The sequence below is a fragment of the Larimichthys crocea genome, chromosome VII (genome assembly GCF_000972845.2).
Source record: "Larimichthys crocea isolate SSNF chromosome VII, L_crocea_2.0, whole genome shotgun sequence".
Taxonomy (NCBI): domain Eukaryota; kingdom Metazoa; phylum Chordata; class Actinopteri; family Sciaenidae; genus Larimichthys; species Larimichthys crocea.
This window is the reverse complement of record NC_040017.1, coordinates 857,451-883,757: the sequence shown is the minus strand read 5'-3', so window position 1 is coordinate 883,757 and position 26,307 is coordinate 857,451. Positions and strand designations below refer to the sequence as shown.

General features: G+C 40.1%; 2 protein-coding genes across 5 annotated transcripts in view; one reads left to right on the top strand and one right to left on the bottom strand.

Moving 5' to 3' along the window:
* Window positions 1-26,307, bottom strand: part of brip1 (BRCA1 interacting helicase 1) — a 107,942-nt gene that overhangs the window by 9,679 nt on the left and 71,956 nt on the right. The window lies entirely within an intron of this gene.
* On the top strand, window positions 649-24,613 carry tbx4 (T-box transcription factor 4). 3 transcript variants are annotated; one of them, XM_019269382.2, is made up of 9 exons: window positions 649-731; window positions 7,602-7,747; window positions 8,193-8,287; window positions 15,133-15,252; window positions 16,618-16,765; window positions 21,232-21,384; window positions 21,681-21,769; window positions 21,956-22,191; window positions 22,282-24,613. In XM_019269382.2, the coding sequence occupies exons 2-9, from the start codon at window positions 7,604-7,606 to the stop codon at window positions 22,935-22,937; spliced, it is 1,641 nt and encodes a 546-aa protein (XP_019124927.1). In that variant the 5' UTR covers window positions 649-731; window positions 7,602-7,603; the 3' UTR covers window positions 22,938-24,613. The 3 variants fall into 3 exon arrangements, with proteins under 3 accessions (XP_019124927.1, XP_019124924.1, XP_010743714.1); XM_019269379.2 differs by lacking the exon at window positions 649-731 and adding an exon at window positions 2,908-3,466; XM_010745412.3 differs by lacking the exon at window positions 649-731 and having other exon boundaries at window positions 7,157-7,747.

Here is a 26,307-nt window from a genome sequence, read left to right as displayed (position 1 = left end):
TCAGATGAGTCTTCAAATTATTTATTTATAGCTTCAGAAGATAGTTAAGTAAGTAATCAATCCACAAAGGAAGAAGGGCAGTTTATGTAAAAGATTTCAAATCACCTGGTTTGGTTTCATTGGATAGTTCTGGATTTAGATTTGTACTTTTGGTATAAATAAATATTACTATAAAAACAGACTATTAATACAAATTATAATAATGATCCTTTAATGTTATACCAATGGGACATGTTGAGTGTTAAACAATTTCGTTTACAATATACACATAAATACAGTATATTTAATATAGAATATAATCAGGATGGAGTGGATGTGAATGTTTTTTTTCTAAATCCATTGAGGATATTAGGAAGCATCACTCCGATGGAAAGCTGTGAAAACATAATTAGAGTATTTGATACAATTCCTGAGAGAGATTGCTGAGTCTTGTGGTGTTTGTTTCCCACCAAATGGAAGTCATATTTCAGTCAAACACTGATGTCAGACTGACTTCTGCTGTAACCTCCTCCTGCTCTGACCACGTGACAGTGGGAGTGTGTGGAGGTTCAATTCCCCTCTACAACTTCCTCAGCTCAATTCTGCTGCTTATAAAAAAAAATCTAACTTTTTGATAGCTGCAGATACTCAGAGAGGCGCTGCATGGGTCTTGGCCACAGTGAGGACTGACACTGGAGACAGTGGAGAGGAGACTGAAGGAGCACAGAGGTCAGGCTGAACTGAGCTGAGAGGTAAGAACAGACGGAGATCACTCACACTGCGCCAGAACTACTCACTGCTTTCTTAATAGAGCGCTTCTTCATTTGTGATTTACATGGTTTGTTTTCCCTCTGCGGTCTGATGCATTTGTGTGAAAGGCTGACAAAAACTGAAAAACAAAAAGTTCGTTTGGCCAAATCTGAGCATGAAACACTGTTTCTGATTCACTGCTGCATGTGTGAGAGGTTGTTTGGCACATTTCTGAGATTTCACTTAAATTCACAAAGTCATTCCTCAGACTTTGGCCTTGTGACCAAATACAAATACATTTAAGCACATATCTCCTGAACTGCCTCTGACATGACTGTAGCTGTGCGATACCAGGCCCACAGTTCTCCCTCATGAATGTAGCAGACTTTACAGGCTCTGAATGACTTCAGACTTTAGTATAATTGTGTTCTGGCTAATTAGACAGATTGTCTAATTGGCTCTGACGGAATAAGGGCATTTACTGAGATAAATACAGCCACATCACAATGAAGGCTGCTGCAGAGCTCCTGTGGTGTGGACACACACACACACACACACACACACACACACCCATGCATGCACACACACACACAGACCTCATGTTATTTTACAGTTAACTGTTCACTCAACAAGCAGATGAAAAATGTATAAGGTGTCAAAATATTGGTAAAATATATAAATGAGGGTTTTATGGAGTTTAGTTGGAGTAAATTAAGCAGAGGATGTGATGTTTGGAGGTGTGTGAGACAGGGTGACAGTGTGTGTGTGTGTGTGTTTGTGTGCAGTTAATAGTTTGAGGTTGGAAAATAAAGCAGCCAGCAGCAGCTCAATCTCCACTTTTCAGCAGATGGAGAAAGTCGTAGATGAGCGTCTGTCAGCAGAGCTGCGAACACACACTCACACACACAAATACACTTGCTCACACTCACGGCCGGATGACAAACGGTGGCCGTTCATTCGCTCATGTCACCAACAGATATATAAGTCACACTGGCATCAGATTTATAGACGCGCTGCGGAGTTTATGCTTCATTTAGCGCAAAACCACGAGCGCATATTTCACCTGCGAACACAGCGCGGCCTTTACGCGCCAGTCAGCCAGGCACACGCACACCACAAACACACACAAACACACACACACACACACACCTGCTCGATGCTGTGGAGGTTTTCCTGAATATTTTTTTTTTTCAGGCTGCTTTGAGGCTGAAAAATTCAGGAAGGAACGTTCGAACGCGCGAAATGGTTAAAAAACATGTTTAATGATGACAAACTGTAAGTCTAACTTCAAAGTAGTTTTTGTTTTATATATTTCATATATTCTGTAAATCTGCAATTATAAAAAAAGAAAACGTGAAACTTCTATTCGGAGCGTTCATGTCGAAAAAAAACAACAACTATAAATTATAAAATCTTTATTAAATAACTGCGGCCTCGTGCCTGCGGCCGAATCACAGCCGGTATTCAGTACGCCGCTCACTCTCACTGATATTGCTTCAGTAACAACTAATCAGAATACAAAATCTAATCATAAGAAATAATCTGGATCATTCATGTGACAGCAGAGTCAAACTCTACAGGCCTGAACTGTGAGGAAAACTGTTACAAAGAGAAACCTTTAATAAATGTTGTAGTGTGTTCAGCGGGCCTGACATCATTTTACGCAGCGACACACACTTTTTTTTTTTTTAATTCACAGATATTCTTCTATGCTTGACGAGCAGGAAGAATGTTTCAGGTAGTTTCTGATATGACACATGTGCATTCTTGTTTTATATTTTAGATGAGTCGCTATTGTTTTGCATACCGGTGCGTTTCAACATATTGGAGCTGAGGTGCACGGTGTGGTGGGAAAAAAGGGCCTCAATCAGGAGGCGAGTCACTCCTGACACACTGAACACCAGAGAGGAGAGTGTTATTTCATATATTCAGACAACATGTTTAATCATTTCTGGACACGGTGTTTACATTGTGGCCACATCTGTGCCGCAGCAGTGTGTCAGCATCACCTCAGGTGAATGATGCAGGCCATGCATGTGACAGAGGTTTAATAATAATAATAACGAGCTCATGAAGACATTTACAATCCAATCCAAGACAACATGGAAAGTATTCTGCAGGAAATGATTGCAAAAGAGTTTTAAAAAACACACTCATTGTACAGTATGGGGGTGGTGGTGGAGGGTGGTGGTGCCTGGATGTTACCGAGGCTCACGGGAGGCACAATCCGCCTTAAAGGCACTGCACCCCCGTTGCAGCATCAGAGCCGGCCCGGTGATAGAGGCAGGGGGGGTCAAATCTCTCTCTCTCTCCCTGCAGCTCTCACACATCAAGGGGGCTGAGCAATTGTAACGTGTAGTAATGTGTGTGTGTGTGTGTGTGTGTGTGTGTGTGTGTGTGTGTGATTCTAAGAAAACACCCCCACCGAGTTCCCCCCTCAGAGCTCAGAGTGCGAACTGCACAGGCGCAGAACCGCAGCTCGGTGCTGAAGAAGCTGAAGGGCACTAGGGCAGCCGAACTGATCCGACGCACCGACACTTCCCAGCGGACAGCCGCCGCATCAGCCTCCACCTCCGAGTCCCGCGTGAAAACAGGCGTTTTTTTTTTTTTGTTTGTTTTTTTTAAAGCACGTGCAGCCGCCGCGGGACGGGGAACACCCAGCTGTGTCCAGCTGAACACTGACTGAAGCTGCGCTGCACAGGGATGGATTTAAGCAGATGATAGCTGAATGCATGAGGTACAGAACAGACACGTAGACTGCCTGCTGCTGCTGATCAGCTGCACTGGGATCTGATTATCTGCTGCTGATGTGCTCGCTGTCTGTTTGAGGCTGTGCTGGGTGGAGGTGTCAGAGGGGAATCAGCTGCGACCAGAACCACTCAGCCCACGACACGGTCTGACAATGTGAATGTGACAGAGAGAGAGAGAGAAACTTATTTTATAATTTAACTTATTTATTAGTTATGCGGTAACATCATAATTAAATTAAGCTTAAATACTGCTTTAGTTTACACATGTAGACTCTATTTGATACATTTGAAATATTTTAATAATTCATAATAATATATATATCACTATTCTAACAATATTATTTGCATCTAAATGATAACAGTACATTAATATTATTATTATTATTAATAATAATATTATTATCAGTTATTTTTTTTATTTCATATAATTACAGCTTTATTTTCCTTTCATAAATATTGGCCTGTCGTTCACAGATAATGACATGAAATATAATGGTGTCAAAAATCGTAATATGATCTATAATTAATTCATTAATTAATCCGCTTTTATCTGTTTATTTTGTAAAAAAAAATAAAATGTTCGATGTCCTCCGCTTTATAATCTATATTCTATATTCGATCATTTGCTGCTGATTCGTCTTCAGTGGGTGGAAACTTAATGAAATAATATCAAACTGTGCAGCTGATGAGATGTTGCATTTTTCTTATATTATATATTTATTCGTTTTGGTTTAATATTGTCTGTCGGTTTAACTGAAAGTCTCCGTGTTGATGCTCAGGCCTTCGTGTGTCACAGCTGCAGACACAAAATGGCGGAAGATTGAAAGTTTGGGTCTCAGTTAACTTACCAGCTTCATATCTCACACACACACTCTCTCTCTCTCTCTCTCTCTCTCACACACACACACACACACACACACACACACACACACACACACAGCTCAGAGCTTTATATTATTATTTCTCTCTGCTGCTCAGGCTTCTTCTTCTTCTTCTTCGTCTTCTTCTTCTTCTTCTTCTTCTTTTTCTTGAGGTGCACTGTGATGTTTTACAAGCAGATTCATTCAAACATTTCTCAGCGGAGAAACAGCAGGCACAAAGGACACACTCCCTCGAGGACCTGACACATTTAAATACAGCTTTATGTATTTAAACAGCATGAAGTCATCCCTGATATCTCCACTCTCATTTATTGACTTCTTTTTTCAGTGCTGACAGGTATGAAAATGGCCTAGCGTGTGGAGGAACGCATGCCCTGAATACTTTTCAGATTGAGTGTCCGGAGTGACACAAACAGAAACAGGGTTCCAGCCAACACTGCTCACTTAAACACGACCAGTGAAAGGCCCGGTTCACAGTGTAAAAAAAAAAAAGAGAGGTTTATGGGCATTTTCCCTGTCGGGCCTTATCTTTATTAGCTTTCACAAACGTCTCCATCAGTTTACGCTGGACGCCGCCTCTCCACTTTCATGGCTGAGAGTGGCCGCTCTGTGTTTACAGGCCTGAGGAATGAACAGCACGAGGCTTTCAGGGGCAGGGAGAAGAAGGCTACAGGTTTACACTGACGCGCAGCACTCTGGGTAGAGTCTGTCTCCGTTCTTCTAAAAGATTGGTAGTTAAGATAATTGTTATAGGAGAGTGATGAGAACTTGGGGTCAGTGTGAAAAACAGTAGCAGTAGAAGACAGATTCTAGTCGTAATATGTGTTGAAATGCTTTTAAATGAAGGAAAGAAAAGCATTTGTTGTAAAGTTAAAGTGCTGCAGTTTAAATGACTGGTTTGGTAAAGGTTTCCAGCCTCGCACATAGCACTCAGAAACCAGTGTTTGCAGCCTGAAGCTGGATGACACCCTCGAGAGTCTGAAGCTGACGTGAGGCTCGGAGCAGCAGCAGGATAAGACACAGGCACAGATGGGAGGTTATGAAGCAGTGTGAATGACACTCTGCAGCGGTGATGTAGGTGTGAGAGACAGGGAGACATATGACCGTCAGCATAATGACATGGATTAATCCACTGTCCATTCTTTTACCCACGCAGTGCTAGTTTAAGATTTCTTTGTTGGTTTTTGGTCCCTTTCCGTTCTAAAATCCAAAAGCTGAAACTGCTTTAAATCCCCGTCCTGCATGTCTTCATAACTGAATTCAAATTGCTTCAGGAGTTTCGGATTTACTGAAGGACTTCAAGTGCATTGTCAAACCAAACTGCACTCTTTGTTGCATTTCTTCTTCAGCCACGATTACAGTTTGTCAGTATGATTTGCTGCTCCGGCTTTGAGCCAGAGTCTCTTCCACAGATCTGAAATAAAACTTAAGCGTTTGACTTGCTAACTATCTGTAACGGAGCCTGCATGGGCCGAGGTTCACACGAGACTGTTGTTAGGTGCTGGGATTTTCTTCATGGTGGATGAGACGGCACGGCGCAGCGCGGCGCAGCATGGTAAAATTCGTGCAGGATTTTGTTATCTCCTCACGCCTAAGAGGAGTATGAGTACAAACAAAGGCTGAACTGTTGTGAGGTTTGCCCCAGTGCATGATGGGATGCAAGGCTGTCCATGATGGAACAGCTTTTGATACTGAGTGACAAAATATTAAATTAAAATAAAGTATTCTGAAGGACAAATCTATTTTTTATTATATTGTTCATCACTACTGACTTTGTATCCTTTTTATATAGACTATATTTGTATTGATTATATCTAATATAGTTAAAAGTGACTTTGTATTGTTCATATGTTAATATGAGAGAATTTCTTGTACATGATAACATACAGAGCAGACAGGAGACAAATACTCTAAACAGCAATATTTCAAAAGTCAGTTTGGGTCAGTTGTAACTGAATGTTCAACTGAACCAGTTTTTCATGTCTACATCCAATAATAAGCCACTCTAAATACCACTTGGCTCAAGTTAACACAAGTTATTTTCCACTGTCAGGCGACTTTGCCAGACTTTCTGACCAACAAGAGCAACTGCTGGCTGGACAGTGGACACCAGTCCAAACAAGTCACCTCGTCTTTGCTGGAGAAATGTAAATTCTTGTGTTACAAACATTTGACGACACAGCTGATGAATTTTCTGGATTTTTATGTCCACGTTTGACATTTAGAGTATTTTAAATTCTTTAGTTTGGCTTATTAACATAATTAAAGTAGGATTATTTAAAAAAATAACACACACACACATGGGATGAGTAGAAGAGAGATTTATTTATTTTAATTTTTTTTACAGTATAATTAAATATTAGATATTTCAATTTACATATAAAAACCTGTTGAAAATGTATGAGATGATGGCCAACATCTGCAGCTGCAGCATCCACATTTTCCCTCCACATTACTTACATTCACATTAAACAGAGGAGCTAATCCAACTATCTGAAACACGGCAGAATCATCAGCTGGCTTCTAGATTTGTTATGAGTGAGCATGAGGATAACGTGTTCACACAGTGAAATTGGTCGACAGTGTAAATTTCAGTATTTGTAAATGAAATATTGAGCCTACGTTTTAGAGGTATTTAAATAAAGGGGAGTTATGAGTTGTGGGTTCAAATCAGAGATGAAATGGGATTAGAAAGAATTTTAAATTATGTTATTTAACTAAAATACAAGAAATAATCAAAATAAAATATCACCATCATAATAATTTTCAACTTTGTTAATACAATGCTTCTTAGGAAAAGTTCACTTTTTCACATTCAGCATTATTACATTATTTATAATTTAGTCTACATTCTACATAAACGTTTCCGGTAAAATGAATGTTGATTCATGTAGCAAATTAGAATTTAACAGTTCACACTTACACTCCTGGTACAAAGCTAAAAGCAGCTCACATTCATTGGCTGTGCAGCTACATGTTGTGGTGAGCACACAGTACATCTAGTCTATAGGTTGTATACTGAATATTTGAATTTGAGCAGAGCTTGATGCCAGTCAGTTAACCAATAGTGCATTTCTACAGTTTCTATGATAGTTTATGATGCATAACATGCATTGCCGAGTCTCCATTATATCTGTGTAAAGTGTCACATGCAGGTCTAATGTACAGTGAACATTTCTCTCAGCTTTCACAGCCACTCACTGATAAGTCTGACAGCTGAGTATTTTTCTAATCCTTGCAGAGATGCTGCAGGAGAAGGTTTCAACTGTGACGGATGAATGTATGAGCCGGGTCCAGACCGTCGGAGAGACGGATCTCCTTCCAGACCAGTCACGACTGGGCCTGTCCACAGCTCCCACCATTCCCAGCTCCAGTGAGCCCGACCAGGTACAAAACAGTTTTCTAACGTGTGCAGTTTTCAGAATCTCTCTGCACAGTTAGAACTTGATAAAAGTAGCATGTTGATTTTTTTTTTTAAATAGAACAGAAAAATGTGTTTGTTAGAGAGATTTAGTGGAGAAAGAAATAGCGGAAACATGTGTTTACTTTAAGAGTGAATCATACCAACAGGACCTAAAGCCAGCTTTTCATTAATCAGACTCTGATGAATCTTTTATAGTCTCAAAACAAATGAAATATTTTAGTTAATAAATTCAGAAAAACTCAGGAGTGGATTTTAAATATGACGTATGCTGCAGAAGAATTTACATGTTGATCTGTGTATGTACTTTAAATTCCATGATGTTTTCTCGGTGCCTTGTGTCTATTAGATTGTGGTGACAAGATGAAGTGCTTTGTGTGGCGTGTAACAGTGATGGCCGCTCTCTTTCAGAACATTGAGAACATTAAGGTCATTCTTCATGAGAGGGAGCTGTGGAAGAAGTTCCATGAGGCCGGCACAGAGATGATCATTACTAAAGCAGGCAGGTTAGTAAAGCTGCGAACACACCATCTATCAGTCAGTGTCGGTCTGAACCCGAAGACGAGAACATTTGTTTGCTCTGTTTTGTTCATTCATTTGTTGTATTTAGATTCCAAATTTACAATGCTTCATTCTTAATTTCAAAATGTTTAATCCACCACCAAAAAGTCATGTTTTGCACGTACGTAAAAGAAGTAATAGAAATCTGTTTGTGTGTGTGATAGCATAGCTCATCTATTAATTAAATGATTTGAAATCATTTTATTAATCAGTGCTGCAAGAAGTTTGAGCAACAAACTTTATCTGAAGTATCAAAAGTAAAAGCACTTGTTATTGTCTCATAATATATTTATTTTCTTTTGTTCATGCATCAACACGTAGGAGCACTGTCTCACTGGATTTTCACCAAGACGTCAACAGAAACTTGGAAAATGTTTCATGTTGTTTGCCACGTCATATATCAAAGGCTGCTCATATTCTTCAGTGCAAAAATGTAAAGTTTGTGGAAAAGTACAGAGAAAGTGATATTCAAGTGATGAATTAATTTCACAAAACGTGTACCATACCTTTGTGTGACCATCTGTTTAGACAGCTAATAGTAACATATAGCAGTTATAACTTTGTCTTTCAGGAAGAGACAGAGAGTTCCTGCTGCAGTGACTACATAATTGAAAACACAAATGACTGCTCGGCTTGTTGGATTTAATGCGACCTGAGGATTAGATAGTGAGGCCTTTGGACATTAACCAGAGAATGAGTACACTCTCAAATCGACCTCCGCCTCTCATTCCTCATGGGATGTTTTTTTTCCAGTAAAAAAATGTAAAAGGTCACCACATTTTTTCCTTAATGCTGCATAACCGTAAGAGATGGGCTTTCCCTTGTCCAGCTGATGAAGTGGGCTCTGAATCCTTAAAGCCCTTTGAAGGGCTGTGCAGTGGTTTAGCTATGCAGCTGTGCTGGGAAACCTGTCTGGGTTTACCTATAGTCAGTCTGCAGCAGACATGCTGAAGGTCTCACAAAACGAGCTTCATCCTTCAGAGCATCAACATCAACACCAGGCTGAATTATTCAAGTGTGTTATGAATAGTGTATGTGGAGCTACTCATCTTGTTATCATCGTAGGAGACTTTTGGTCACACTGAAATCTGTTGTAGTAAGGGGGGTGTTAGCCAAGCAGTGTACAACAGAACACTGTATTAAATAATCTATGAATGCAATTCTCCAATAACGTATCAAACATAATAATCACAGAGCAGACAAGATGATGTTATGAAAAAAAGATCTAAACTAGGCTCAGATCATCTTTGAATGTTCTCAATTTTAGTAATCATAATGATCATTTCCGAAAGTCTAGTATGAGATTGAACGTTAAATTCTGAAAGTTTATGACCTCACCCAAGGCAAGGTTCATCTAGTAATCAGTAATAATACATCATGAAACAAGACGTCAGAAACCTCCTCAAACCTCCTCACGGTGTCAGGGGATCATCCAAGCCATTTTTAGTCATTGTTAGAGGACCATGAACGTCTATGCAAAACTTATTTGCAATCCATTTTAATGAAATAAAGTGGTCAAATTATTACTTGACTGTTCAGAGATCCCAAACAAAGTGAAGGATAATATTAAAACAATCTAGCCAGTTTACAGGGGGGGTTACATTTTTACATAAACTGTATTTTCTCAACAACTGAGCTCTGTCAGATAGACCAAAGCAATCACTTGTTACATGACATCACTGAAAAGTCAGGTAACACAGACAGAAATTTCCTCTTAGCATCTAACACAACATTTTGATTTACATTCCTGTCAACCATTGTTGGTGAGAACAAAATCTAATAGACAAAGACCTTCTTCCCCCTGTTTGAATTCAGCTAGTCTTTTGTCATGTCCTGTAAGCGGCATCAACACCAGAACAAGAGCAGCCTGCAAGTCTGTTGTGTCGCCATAAGTTAGTTAACTACTTAACTCATGTTATCAGCTCAATCATGCAACTGTTTACCTCTAGGATATATATGTATGATACTTACTGTATGTAATTAAAAAGACAGACACCAGATTAAGTGATGGACATGTATCCTCATTTGTTTGTATGTTTTATTTTTTTTAATGCTAATTTAATGTCACACAAAGTAGGCAGTGATGGGCTGTCTGAGAGGCAAGAGCAATAAGCACTGTGGGCTTCTTGGCTCTGCTGTTTCCAACCTTTTTGACATTCAACCCTTTCAAATGAAGAAATGTTCATTTGCGACCCCTAACCATAAGATGGATTTGCCTTTGAGTTGAACACAGTTCAACCAAAGAGGGATTTCATTTTCTTTCTCTTTGCTGCATTTGAATAATTTGACAATAATTTTGGAGCTCTCAGAATTAGACCTGGAGGGTCCTGACCCTATCTTGGGTGCCCAAAAGCACAGGTTTACATATCATGGTGTAACTGAGAACCTTAAGACATTTATCAAGCTCTGGTTGTTCTGTACAGCTGTGGATGGCAATGACTATATGGCACATTCAGCATCTTAGTAACATTGCAACATGACAATCAAGAAGTGAGGAGGTGATACAGGGTATTACTTACAAAGATCATACTCAGTATGTGTTGTTCTATGTGTAACTGAAAGGTCAAAGTGGAACAGTGAAAATGGGTTAGAGTGATTGTCAGGATAAAGCAGCAGGGTGTTGAGTTTGATACAGTAGAAAGGCTGTGAGAGTGAAGGCTTCCCAGCCATGTCAAAATGTTGTGTTATGTATATTATTTGAAAGATTAGGCCTAAATTATAAACAACAACATGTGTTTTTGAGATGTTTAGAAGTATTTGGACAGAAAGATTCATTTAAAAATTGCAACACTGAAATCTTCAAAACAAACAAAAATGTCGGTTTTGTAGTGTTAAAAAAAGGAGAAGGGCCCAAGTGTGTATGTGGATATTCGATATATTCAGAAAATCTGTGGGAAAAGTGGGAACTGTGAATGAAACCCCAATCAAAGATGATTCTACTTAAAGTTATTGTCATTAAGAAAAAAGATAAGCTTTAAACCACCATGATGTCTTTGGATGATGCCAACCTAAAGACATGCTGTCAGCTTTTCCATATCAGAGGGCTCTATCTCTAACACAGTGATTCCCAAAGCAGCTTTTAGTGACAAAAATCATTTTCACCACTTCAAAAAGTGGCATTAATGTTAACTACACTTCTTTATTTGTTTTTAATCATAAAAACTGAAGAACAGGAATCACCATGTTAAATCTGAAATTATGAAGCTGCCAGCATTGTTGAAATAATGGTTTACATTTGCTGGTTGTCATAGCAACACAACACAGTTTACGATTTGTGAGTTTTCTATGTGTACACGGTTAGAAGTAGCAAATGTCAGAGCAAGCCATGGAAATATTTGTCACATTTTATAGAGAAAAAAGAAATCCTGATTCTTTAAATTTTGTTTTGATCCAACACCAAGATACCAGAGACCAGAAATACAACCACACACACACACACACACACACACACACACACACACACACACACAAAGGGCTCATAGACATGAGCCCTTTGGTTAATGTCTATGGTGGAGTGATTGGCAGCCACACAGGGTGGCACAGTGAGAGCAGTTGGGGGGGTTCGGTGCCTTGCTCAAGGGCACCTCTGCAGTGCCCAGGAGGTGAACTAGCACCTCTCCAGCTACCAGTCCACCTTCCATACTTACTGGACTTGGACCAGCCACCCTCCAGTTCCCAAGCCAAGCCCCCATGGAATGAGCTAACGCGGTGCCTGAATACTGAAGGATATTGCTCCCAATACTTCACATCAATAAGAACTAGTCTAATTAAACAAAGGGGCACAACAGTATATTCGCAGATAATTACAGTCTGCATACATATGCAAAATGTACTACCAAAGGAAAAAAATAAACTGGCAGGAGGTGGCATGATAATATATTTAAATAAGGGGATGTTCTGTTCTTAAAAGAGTTTGGACCCATGTGATAAAGGTCAGTGCAGAGGTGGCAGGGGAGGAGGTACAGATGCAGAGCAGCCAGGCCGTCATGCAGGTGATCCCACATCTTCCAAACACTTTGACATGAAACTTGCTCAGTCCACTCCCATACAGCACCTATAGCAGAGCCTGGTCGACTTGTTATTGTGAGTGTCACTGTCCAGGCGTAATCCTCCCTCTTCAAAGCACCCAGCGCAGCTCTTCCCTCACTCTCCCTCTTTGTACACAGCCCGTCAAGAGAGCAGCAGCGGGTTGATAAGAGGAATCCGGCGCCCACAATAGGCTGAGTCTAGTAGGTTGTAGCGCTTCATCATCCCCCCCCTCAGTGCTCCTTTTGATCTCGCCGTGGTACTGGAGATTCCCAGAGAGGGAATGGATCACTGGAGGGCCCAAACATGTGGGATTGTTAAGAGAAACAGCTGGCTGGGCACAGAAACACACACCCTGACACTGATATCATACACACACTCTCCAACTTCCATTTCTCATGCTCCTCTTAAACTCACTCACTTAGTCACACCACTGTATGTATACGTTTGCCTTCATGTTGTCCGCCTTTGAAAATCAGTTGCCCAGAGTTAGAATACCAATGGTTTCTTTATAGATGTTTCATTGATGCAACACCAAGATATGACATGTTTCATCACATGTAACTTAGATTATAGACACACAGGCAGCTCAACGACAAGTCTGCGATAAAAGCCACTTTGCCTGAGAACAGCTTGAGATTAACCACAATAAGTGTGGTCGATACAGATAAAAACACAGTATGGTATATTCAAATGTCAATATGTGCTAGATGGTAAACGAACCAGAAGTTACGCTTAGGGAGGGAGAAATGAAGAGGTTGCAATTCACAACTACGCTGCTAGATGCCACTAATTCCTACAAACTAGTCCTAAACTAGTCTAAATGTATAGTTTCAACCAAGATCACACTTCAGCTTTTACCTCAGTATCTCAAAGAAAGTGCTTGTCCAATTGTCTACAGCGTCTGGAGCTTTCTTTCTGACAGCAGAACTGGAAGCATAGGGCCATTTTTGTAACTTTCCAAAACAGACAATCCCTCTCCCTGTTTACTGTGATTAACTTTTTTTTTGTGTACAGCCAAGTGCAACATTGTGAATGTCTTTGAGGTGAGACTGCGCTGTAGTGTGCGACATAATTCCCATTTGTACTATTAATAGTGTTTCCCCCGCTCTATGACTTCAGGTATGGCCATTGTAAACAGGTATAGAGCCTTTAGCCTTTAGACATGGTCAGCCAACACGCTGTGCAACCTAGTTTGAAGCATACTAAGACCTTAGGAGCACACAGTATGGAGTTCTAAGACCAGGCTTGATATCTCTACAGAAGCAAGACACATTTGGACTCAATGCCACTCATTTGTGCATAAGATTTTGATGCATCCATTTTGGATGGGCAGAGTCATTTCCACAGCTGAAGTGTGAGCAGCAGCAGCAGAGCCCTTAACTTGGTAGTTATGGCCATATCATACAAATCCGAGGGCCACATGTGTTGACACAGGCCTCCATCTGCTCTGTCTCTATGGTGTGAGTGGAGCCAGAGATGAGCAGAGGTCTGTTTTGAATGTTCCTCTAAGATTAACCCGTCTTTCAGTGAGGATGATACCGGGACTGATCTCTCTTACTGATTGGATTTGAAGCCTGGGAGTGAGATGCCCTCAATGCCCCCTCCTCTCTCTTACGTGACAGAGTATTTACAGTAACATGATCAGATGGTGTCAGGCACTATGGGCCTTTGAAGAAGGATATTTGCACCAATCAGAACAGCACATATTAATATAGGGGTTTTAATGCTATGCCATCTTTTCAGAAAGCATGCAAGGCTTTCTTGAATCCTCCATTGTTTGAACATGTTGCCAAGGGCAGCAACCACAGATAAACGGCAGGCCTTTTTGACTGTAGCCTCCTGAGCAATGACGAGTCGGCTGTCTAAACTGTTGTCCGATCTGGGGTGCCATTAAAAACCACTTAGGGCTTTATAAGGGGGCGCAGAGCCCTTTGCAAAATTTCCTTTGGCGCAGATGGGATGAAAACGTTTTTGGTTTCCCAGAAGAGGTCAGGAAAGGTAGCTCCCTTCATGTGTTTTATGGCTTTGAGTGCTATATTAGCATATTCTGTCTTTTAGTCTGGAGGCATTTAAAAGATGAAAGATAGAGCGTGTTCTCATTCTTTTTATGGCCTCTCAGTATCACAAGTATGAGAGGATTTCAGTCTTTTCCCAAATAAATGCCTGCAAGGAGACAAATCATTACCAGGCCAGAAAATGAGAGGTTTTGACATTAAGGACAATGTCAAAAAATATCCTGGAAGGTTTGGCATTTTATATTCTGCATTGTGCTTAGTGGGTTTATCTGTGTCAGGTAGAGGTTAATTCAGATGGTAGCTTCTCATCCCTCAGGCCCATGAGCCCTTGCTCATCACAATCCCTTAAGAACATCACTAAGCTGCAGTTAGCAAGCTAATCAGATCTTCATCTGCACTATCCGTGACAATACTACACTTGTCCTGCACACACAGCTGTTAAACAGCCAGCTAAATCCTCTCTTAAGAAGACCATCAGGACAAAATACAAATCTTCAGTAAAAGCAGGTTTTTATTAGCCCCTGAAATTGGTTGCATATGAAAGGGCAGTTCTTTTTTATGGACTGACAATAATATAGAAATGCAAGATCAAATCTTTCTAAAAGGTCCCTAAACAAGTTTGTTTGTTTGTGTTTGCGAATCATGAACTGTACTGTACAGAAGGTGCTTAAGTCAGTGAAGTCATCCTGCATGTAAAAGTCAAGTAAGAGTATTTCTAACACTTCCTGTCCTTTGTTCTTCAACAGGAGGATGTTTCCTAGCTACAAAGTAAAAGTGACCGGTATGAACCCCAAAACCAAATACATCCTACTCATTGACATTGTCCCAGCTGATGACCACCGCTACAAGTTCTGTGACAATAAATGGTAAATTTGCAATGTCATGTCATACTTGCAGAGAATGTTTGAGTCTTCCTTTCCTGTGTTATGGTTACATCATAACATTTCAATAGTTTTATCACAGAAACAGAATACATGTTCATTCCTGCTTCTAGTCCCATTTCACTCCACTTCAGTCAGGCTTCTTAATGAGAACGTGCCATTATCCTGTAACTCCTATGACAAATTCTATTGTGTAAAATTTGCTTAGTTTTGCATCAGTGAGAAAGGACCAGTCCAATAATACCTAGGATCTAGTTAGAGTAAGAGAAAATTTAAATATTAATTGGACAGGTAGCCTCAATGGTGTGTCGATAAAAGTCTGACATGCTACAGGCCTATCCACCAACCTGACCTTGACATCTTTACTTTCTGCCTTCATTATTTTATTGTAGGACCCAATTGCAGATGTTTGCACTGGGGGCCTCTAAAAGGTTAATCCAGTCCTGACCATAGTCCTTATTTTCTAAAATCTCAGTTGCTACACCAGGCTGAATAATGACACATATGTGCTCTTCTTTAGTTGCTGCTTCAATTATGCCTATATTGGATAAATAATATCCCTTTAAAGGAAGCATTTGGCTTCCCAGATAACCTCAATTCATTCTATTCACTGAAGACGCACAGCAATTACTAAAAACCTTCCACACAATCACAAAAGATTCAAATCTGCTTGTCGGAAAGGACACAACTGCCACATACATATTTCAGTTATTGTACAAGAACAGATCATTGAAGCCAGGCATGGTCTGATGGCTAACTGCAGGTCATCATTAGCTACAGCTTCTAACTGCAGGGTATAGGCAAGATGCTTGATAAAGAGAAAAAGAAAAAGCTGCTGGACTGAGCTCAATATTTCCCCAGTTGACCCTGTATCTGGAAGCAATGGCACTGCAGTTGTCCATCAATCAGTGTGACATGAGAACTGGCACTGCCAGTTGTTCATGAGTGGAGTTTCATAAGGAAAAGCTGAAAAGAACACAACATCTCCAGCTGAAAGGAGCCATTTAACAGCCATTTGTTTCTGATCTTGTGGCATGGCCTGTAGTTGATGGGTTCTGGTGTTCCTCAGCGACACCTTGGAGAAGCATAATTAGTAATGATGTTTTAGCAGAGGCCACCCCCTTCCAGTCTAAGGGATTTAATACTGTGAGGATTGAGTGCAGTAGTGTTACGACTCTAAAAGCTACAATATAGTAAAGGAAACTTGTTTCACATAATGACAGGAATAGACATTTTTAGTGGGCTATGTTAGATTAACTGCCAGCTGCTCTTGGAAGCTAGTGACAACATTAAATTAGTTTTTCTTTCTTTATCTCACTTTGTTTCTGTACATCTCTTAATCTGTTTTAGGATGGTGGCTGGCAAGGCAGAGCCAGCAATGCCAGGCAGACTATATGTGCACCCTGATTCCCCCGCCACAGGAGCTCATTGGATGAGACAACTGGTGTCGTTTCAGAAGCTCAAATTAACAAACAATCACCTGGATCCTTTTGGGCATGTGAGTACCTGCAAAGAATATAAGTACTTTCTATAACTAAAAAAAATTGTCATTTCAATTTTGCCACCATTACAATGATAATATTTTAGATTTTATTCATCAGTTTAATGCTTAATGCTAGAACAGCAACACAATTCTACAATGCTGTCAGTTACAAATCAATGGGTTAGTTTCCAGACTTCAGCAATTCAAATGGTGAATACAGTGGTAACCAACTATGCCAATGTCTCATTGTTACAGTGCACTGTGAAGTATTAAAGTCCATACTGACATTTGTTCCACTCCATCTTGTAGGTGTAAAAGATATTTCACTGGAGGCACTACATGAAAGGTCAGGGCATCACCAAAATAATTAGGATTCATTCCCTGGCATGATGGGTATCTGCACCAAATTTCATAGCAATCTATACCATAGCTGTCAAGATAATTCACTCTAAACTAAAAATGTCAATCTCATGTTACTGCAAGTTAAGGGATGACCACAGGCAGTAGGGTTCATACAAACATGTGTTTAGTAAGTTTCATGACAATCCATCCAAAATGAGATGTTTCAGTTTGGACCAAAGTGGTGGAGTCAGTAGATGAAGGACTTTGCCATCCCCAGAGCTAGAGTGGCCAAAAACATGAGGCCAAAATCATGACAAAGAGCAAAATAAGTCCTATTTAGGTTGTGTGTGCTGATGATCTGCCCTGTGATATACATTTAAACAAAAAACAGCTTAATAATCAATGCATAATGTTGTAAAACAGGGTTTTGCAGGTGAAATCCATTTAGACTGTAAAACTAAAGGCTTAAAGATAAACCACGTGTATAACATCATTTTTAAAATTCCCTTTGCTCCCAAGACAACTTATTAATTTCAGCTTTGCCTGTTTGGAGTATACTTTCAACACTCATGACTCTGTTTAGCTCTTTTATAAATCCTATCCAATATCACAAACATCGTAGTCAGAAGAAACTATTTGTGGAACATACACTCATGTGAAAAATGTAGTTGATACGTGTGCAAACACCAAAATCACAAAGGTGTTTTTTGCAGGCACATTTCTGGAAAAAGAATAAAAGAAAGTGTGTAGGCAGAGGCTGCAAAGGGAGGTGAAGAGTGTGACCGTGGCAGCGCTCCCCAGGGGGACTCTGGGATAGCTTGTCTGATGCCATCCCATCAATGGGCGGGCTCATTAGGTTCATAACCTCTCAGATCAGTGGTGGGGCCTACTGTCAGATTGAGTTGAGTCCGGGGCCAGTGATAAGGGCGAGTAATGAGGACAGAGCAAGTTTTAAGGCCAGGCAGAGCCAAGACGACGCCCAGACTAGGAGGTGTGTAGTAGAGCAGTGCTTCTAGAATGAAGGAACTCCCATTCAGTACTAATTATAATCATTACAGATTGTATAGAAATCACTCATTTAAGCTTAGTTCTCACTTTTCTTCTTCACTGATACTTTCTGTATGGCAATGTCAAACATTTATAGACTCCAGTAGACAGTTTAACAATTATATTTTCCTATAATGAGAATGCCCGAGATGATGGACTAATGAGTCGATTAAGGGATAGATGCCATGTAAACATTTCACAACTCAAACAACTCTGAGGTCGCTCTCACTCTGTATCGATGACAATTATTCTCTTCTATATTACACCAAATCCCTCACCCACCATTGTCCCATCTTGACAATGGTTCTGTTCAGCATCAGAAATACAAACTATCTTCTGTTTAGTTATAGCAAACATGTTAGTGTAACTACAATAGATCTGCTACTGTTAGCCAAGAGATATTCCGAGGAATCTCCAGCTTATTTGTTTCTCACTCATAGTACGGGTAGTACTATCACAAAAGAACAGTGTGGGGTCTTATTATTAACCCTGTGCAAACACCAAATGCTCCTCTAATTTCATTCAATCCTGTATCCCAAACTATGATGTCTATATTACACAATACCAACCATCATGATTTAGGCTCTGCCAAGGTTCAGCACTACTGCAGGATGTTTTATGAAGTCAGGGGTGGAGGTGTTGGGTTGTTGGATGGGTGTGTATCACGTTTGATTTTGACTGTGTCCTGTCACAGACCTTAAAAATGACAGTCACCTTTTAATTAACCATAACTATCATCTTTCAATAAGATTAACCAAGAGATTTAGTTGCCTAACCACAGGAATACATTAACTATAGCTCATCTGCCATACCTACAATTGACATGCACTAAAAGAAAGAATTTAAAAATGTTAGTACTGGAAGTAATCTTGTCTGGTAATAGTGTTTGGCTATTCAGTTCTATGGTAATAAAATAATACTTATTGTCCTTTCAAGAACTTGTGCCAAGCATGCATCAGTTGAAGCAAATAATTATGTCTGAATGTTTTTATATCAGGGAAGATGAAAGCAAATACCTTCTTTAGCTCTTCACTGATCTGTAGAAGGCCTCTCTGATCACTGCATTCAGACCCAAGAGTCTCCAGTATCATCCACAAACAGCAGCCAGACAGCAGAGCAGACAAAGGTCAACAGAGAGCCTCTGGTGAACCAGCCAATAGCTTATCTCTGTCTCCAGCCTGTCTCAGCAACAGGAGCATGTGAGCACAGGGCCATTTGGTGTTCAACCTGAGCCTAGCTCCCTAACCTTTGCCTCTCTCTGAGAGCCCCCTGGAGGAGAAGGCTCCTCAGGAGAGTGTCTGGTAAACGAGGAGGGGAGCCGAGGTGCAGAGCTTGATGCTTATCCGCCCTGACAGAGCTGGACTAGTGATGACCCTTCCCTACTGTTGCTAACGCTTCGCTGGGCACAGTACTTGGCTGCGGTGAGCTAGTGAGCCAACCTGCAACCACCCAAACAACCTAAACACTAAACACGAAAAACACATGCTACCTGCTATAAGCTAGATCCAGAACCCGTGTGATGGGGATGAAAGATGCAGAGAAACTGTTCACTGAACTAATTTATTAAATAAACAACTTTGCAATTCAGTAACAGATGGTAACAGGCATGGAATAGTATGCATGCTAACGAATTCTTGAAACAGATAATTCACCTTATAAAGCTAACTACAGTAATATCAAAGAAAGTTATAAACACACTCAAAACTATCCAGCTTTACAAATGTAAAGTCTATGGCATGATTTTAGGTGTTACACACTGGTCCGACTTAATTAGGTATTCAGAAATGTTCTTTCTTCTTCAAAATAGTGCACTGGAAGCTCAGCTCGCCTATAAAATTCCCACACTGCACTATAAAATACACTGCACATAGACCAGGGCTCCCTTGTAGTCATGCATGCTTGTGAGTCTGCAAAGATGCAAACTTTGCATGATGGAATTCACCATTACACATTCACAAAGATGTTCGTTTGATTTTCACACTGAATGAATGTTCATTATTATTTCTATTGTTGAGTAATGGTGCGATGATACTCATACTTAAATGTAAGACTGGAACTGAGCCTCCACTAGGAGGCTGTTAATTTCACCTGTGCTTCACCAAGCTAACACTAAATACTAATTAATAAATAATACTAAATCTGCTTGACTTGTTGTCTGTTAATGGACACTACTTTCCCACAATTCAATGCATAAATGAAATAGAAAAACTACTCAGCGCTGCAAAAACGTTGGAGGTGACAGATGAAGGCGAAAAAGGTTGTTGGATATCTGTTCGCACATTCTATCATTTGCTATTATTACAAATGAAAAAGTACATTGGTTTCTTTTAAACTAAATGAAAATGGATATGCAGGATACATATTCATTTACATATGTAGAGTAAATAAATATAGACACAGTTATGGCCAAATAGAAAAAGATATTGTCACACTTCACACACTTCTCTTGACCTTCAACAGACCCCCCACAGCACCAGAGACACAGCTGCAACCAATAGAAGTAATTACAGTTATATTTAGGTGTACTCGTTGGCAGCCATTGACAATAATGCTGTCTATTGTCACTGCATGCTCATTAGCTAACCAAAGGAAATGGGTAAGCTTAATTTATAGCCATTATGAATTTTACTAGCAGCAGCTGTGTTTTTCTTTGAGTGAGAAAAGAGTCCCTAGAGAAAGAGTTATTATGCAGTTCATTTGATGTGACATCATTATCATGAGCTGCTTTTGAATTACGGTCATTAACTCATACTGGAATCTCAATGTTGATTTAATCACTGGCTGTAATCTAATTCTGTTGCACTGTATAGTGATTCTCTAATAAAAAAAGGGGTCTGTTAGAAACACAACCCATGTTACTGAATGGCATCAGAGCATCAGTGCATTGGGTAATCAAGGACTGTAGAAGTTCATCTGTGTATATTTGATGACATGATATTTGCAAGCTAGTGGGTAAAAGTTAGAATTGTTATTATAATTCTGGAAAAAGTAATTACAAAATCATGCATCTGACATCTTGACAGCATCTCCTATGTACCACACCAAATGGCTTTTCATAGTTGTTGCTGTTGTTGTTCTCTTACCTTTTCTAGATCATCCTGAACTCTATGCACAAGTACCAGCCCAGACTACACATAGTCAAAGCAGATGAAAACAACGCCTTCGGATCCAAGAACACTGCCTACTGTACTCATGTCTTTCATGAGACGGCCTTCATTTCTGTAACCTCTTATCAAAACCACAAGGTACAATCAACTATCAGTGATTTTGTAACACTTGTTGGCATCAGCTCTTAATTTTATGGGTGTAAGGGTTTTCTTATTTGCTAAATCATCTGTAACTAAGTTAGAGTGTTTAGAGTGTTTCTAGGTGTAGACTGATGAAAGTTAATAATAAAAGTAAGGGTGGTGCAGGAGTTCCTGTGTACCACAGCAAAGGACCTAAGGTTGAAAATGACCAGTGTTCTTTAAATTGTTTTACTCATGGATTGGTTTATACAAAACAGAATGAGATCTGAATAAATGAAATATCATTCTCTTAGATCACTCAGTTGAAGATAGAAAACAATCCATTTGCCAAAGGATTCCGAGGTAGTGAAGAAGGAGATCTGCGCGTTTCAAGACTACAGGGGTATGTTTAATTAAAAAGAAACCAGGAAAGTAAAACTGATCACGGAGGACCATTTAGCACTCTGAAAGTCTCTCGTAAACTTCAGTTTCAGCTGTTGTCCCATCTTTTTTTTGTCTCCTTGAAAGACTGTTTAAGTAGAACTGTACGCATACCCAAACTGATTCCTTTTCTGTTGCTGATGTATAGGAAAGAATATCCAGTGATTTCAAAGAACATGGTTCGCCAGAGGCTCATCTCCTCGCATAGCCATCTAGCAGGAAAGCTTGGAGCTGGAGTCCTCGCAGGGCACCCTCAAGTCCTTTCCTCTTATCAGTATGAGACTGCGGTTCCTTTGTCTAACTCTGACTCCCAAGATTCTGTCCCAAGCCACTTCCCTCAGAGCAGAGATCCCAGCCTTCTGTACCACTGCTTCAAACACAGAGGTATGTTCTCAGCCAATGTCACATAGAATCAGATGTGCCTTTTAAGTGCTCTGGTTAAAAAAAACAGCTGTTAACTCTATCACTTTGCAGATAATGCCCGACACCTGGAGCTTGGATGTAAGCGGCCATATCTGGAGACATCGTCTGGGGTCTCAGAGGAGCATTACTTTCGTTCAGCTCCCTCTTATGAGTCGCCCTTACTGTCTCATCCATACTGCACTGAGGCAATCACCTCTAGAGAGGCCTGTATGTATGGTAGTATGGAAACAGAGTCTGGATCTGGGGCAGGGGACACAGACGACCTAACCAACTCCTCTTCATTAAATTGCAACATGTGGGCTACAATGCAGCCCTATCCTCGCTATAGCGTAGAGGGTGTGCCGTACCAGCCCTTTGCTGCTCACTTCACCAACACTGCGACGGTCACGCCTGTGGTACCGCACCCTGCGTCATCCATGGCATCGCGACCACAGGCTGAATTGGGGGTCTACAACTCCTCAACGGTTCAGCGAGGCTTGCCCATTATACCTTCTTCATCCTCCTCTTCATCATGCTCTCCAGCTGTTCTGGGATCCAGAGATAGGTCAGGCCATCCGCCTCTGTACCACAAGAAGCCAGGGTCACCTCTCCGGCCTCACAGAGATTTCTCAGCCTACCCCACACAAGGCACTATATCCATTCGGGATCCATCCTATCAGTACCAAGTTGGGCTGAGTAGTGCAGGGACTCACTGGACTGACAGCTAATGTGGACGACTGGAGAGACCAGTTTCGTCCCATGTACAAGTCTGAAATGAATCAAGGTTCAAAACCCCCGCTGTGGGCTGCTGATGCCAAGCAATAACCATGAACTACATTCATGATCATTGCCAAATTGCACTCCAAAGCCATTTACATCCATGAATTCTCACTGAAGCACTACTACATACAACACTGTATGTGGTGAACAGTGGTCGACTTCCTCTTAATTATGCAGATGTGTAGCATTTGTACTACCCTCTAACCAGAGGTGGTTTTCTAACACTCAAATACAAAGTGCAGGTTTTAGCAGCACTTACAAGTCTAGCAGAGGGAGCTGAACGTACAAGAACACAATAAGTATCCAAGTAACTCTCCAAGTAGTGTTAGCTACGTAATCTGCAGTAACAATGAGGATCATTTTTTAGACAGTGACATAGATAAGGGAAAATCAACCATTGCTGTGCTTGCTCTTGAAGAGAATGAGAGGCAAAATATGACTACATGATGCTCTCCCACTGAGGGTTTTATCATGTCGTGCAGAGTTCCACCCAGACAGAGCATGTTTTAAAGAATAAGGCTGCCGCTATTCTATTTTTTTTTTCTATTGTCAGCAAATCCAATGAAAAGAAACGCTTCATTGTGGACAGAGTCTCAATGACAAGTATCAACACTGATTCCATGTGAGTTCGCTAACCAAAATACACGTTTTAAGACCTGGTGAGTATTTTTGGCTAAGATATTAAGATTGACTCATAATAAAATATAGTGCCTGTGTTTGTAGAAATAAACAAACATGTGAGTCTGTGCAACAATGTGGCTCATTGACGTGAAGGATCAATACATTGGTGGTTTGGGTAATTTCAATGGATTTGTTGACAAAAAGACAAAAAAAAATAGATGTGGTTAACTGGGAGGGGTCCAAAAGTTATCACAAATTTGAAAAGTTATCACAGTCAAAATCCTAATTATCCTAATTATACAATTTGATGAATAGAGTATTGAGTCCATTGCTAATTGAGATTGGTCATATGAGATTATAACAGTCAGAAATTTAAGTAGAAGAATTCAAGAATTGTCTGCAGAGACTTCAGTTTGCTGTGTATGACAAATCTTTTCCCATGATGTACATACAGAGCAGGTAAATCCGTGAAAGTTGTACCAAAATGTGAGAGTTGTTAGTGTGCGTCTATGCTAGTTGCATGATACTAGCACTCATCTGAAGAAACCATCATGTTATGAGTGTAAGACTAAGTCATACTACTGTGGTTGGTCGTCTAAGCTTTGGCTCCAAACTGATGACTCCAAACAATATTCTAGTAAAACGGGACAGCAAAGAACTCTCAGGCAGAACCAGATGGGAGCTTAAAGAACTGTTGTTAAGCCATGGTGAGTACCGGAAAGGAGAGCTGCACACAAATCCCACTCCCAAATGACTTACTTGGAAAAAATCCTTGCAAGACTGCAAATACAAAACAGCCTGAGCAGGCAGGGAAGCTGAAAGAAAAGGCTCTCAGTAGCATTACACCCAGTACAATTTGAACTTGCATTAACAAGGAGAGATTTTTTTTTTTTAAGACGTGATGGAGATCCCTCATTCATTTGTGCATTTATTTCATGTTGTTACATTCAATATAGCATTTTTGAATATATTGACATTTTTGCACACCTAATAAATAAACATTTTCATGCCTCTAATTGTTTGCCATATTTAATCCAAGACCAGCATTGTACTAGTAAGCTACATTACACTGACTTTAAATGAGATTTTTGAATAAATTACTTTTAAATTAGCTTTTTATTATTGTTCCATCATGTGTGAAGTGTTCAAAAATTAAGAACAAGCCACGGCTCAGATTGTGCTGTTTTTGTAGCCAAGTATCACTGTGATTTACGTTCATGTTAGATGATTCACAGCTCGAGATTTACATCCAATGCCAATGTTCATTGACATGTAACATTAAATCAAATATGTTCTGTTAGGTAGTAGTTGAACTGCGATACAGACATTACTTAGAACTTGCAATACTTTACCATCATGGAAAAGCCAACCTGCCAAAGCAAACCACTTTCTTCTACATAAACTTGTAAAATGAATGCTGACATAGTTTCCACTTAATTTAAATGAGTTTTCAAACATGTTTTTTGGGGGCCGTGGTCCAGAAGTCTTATGACCATGAATTCTTACTGAATCAACTTGTCCAGCACTGAACTGGTTTCACTCTACAACACATGATTTATAAAATATAAACACATCTACATGGTGCTGCCCCATAGAATCATAAAGATGAACTTGGAGTAGAGTATCCACTTAAGTAACAATCAGTAAATGTCTAGCAGGCTAGCAATCAAAAGTCAAGGTGAAGCAAATTTGTTGAAAGGAATGTAGAGACAGCAGGATGAGTACATCAGCATACAGGGCACTGCTTTCTCTCACACAGAGCTCTCATTAGATCATGAGTTATGCTGATGGCTAGGTCCTGGTTCGTGTCAGCACCTCTTTCTCTATCTCTTTCTCAGCTCTTGATGCATTTCATATGAAGGGAGGCTCTTCACGGAGAGCTACCACTCAAATCAACAAATCATCAGCCAGCTATCTTGAAATTCTGAGCTATAATTTACCTGATAATAGTGATTGGACGTGCATTTAGCTGTAAAAGTACAGTTTTAGTCACCACTGTTGCTCTTTAACCTGACTTGTGCTGTACTAGTGTCTTTGCACATTTTTATTACAGATTTCCTTAACTACAAATCCTTTTTTGATGACCGTTTTGAAACGGATGCTGTGTAGTTTTCGATGTTCAGATATGTTTTTACTACTGTTCAATATTGCAAGACTCTTGTCAGACTCTTGAAACTTGCTTTAGTTGTGTAATTCATCGCACTGACGATCAAATCTGAGTTACTTTTTGTCAAACTTTTTCTTAAATTTCAGAACAGATACAGCACAGAGACAAATGGAAACCAATGGCTGGACTGCTAACTAGATTCAAAAATATGGTTAGCTGCAGTATAAAATACGATGTGATTTGGAGTAAAAGGGATAAAACATGCAAAACCACTGGTATGGAAACCCTGTGTCCTAGAAATTATGTTCATATACTACTAATGTTTGAGGGAAATATAATTGCTGCCTGGATTATGTTCACTCGCAACGTTTTTCCCCAGTGAAGGAAGTGCTGCTCAGGGGACACAGAGGACGGTCAGGGTGAGTGAGTGAGTGGTGGATGTGGAAGTGCAAGACTATGATATCTACTTGCATCCAGAGACTAGCATGCGAGTAGCTTTAGACAACAAAAATGTCTGGGAGAATTGTGGTTTTGGTTAAATGTCAAAAGTACACACATCCAACCGAAGTTAGGGCGACATTACACTTCAC

What these genes read in the sequence shown, in the direction of transcription:
- tbx4 (XM_019269382.2), top strand. Translation starts at nt 7,604, where the DNA reads ATGCTGCAGGAGAAGGTTTCAACTGTGACGGATGAATGTATGAGCCGG. An exon ending in GCTCCAGTGAGCCCGACCAG is followed by an intron (nt 7,748 to 8,192) that starts GTACAAAACAGT and finishes GCTCTCTTTCAG; the next exon opens with AACATTGAGAACATTAAGGT. An exon ending in CCTCTTATCAAAACCACAAG is followed by an intron (nt 21,385 to 21,680) that starts GTACAATCAACT and finishes TCATTCTCTTAG; the next exon opens with ATCACTCAGTTGAAGATAGA.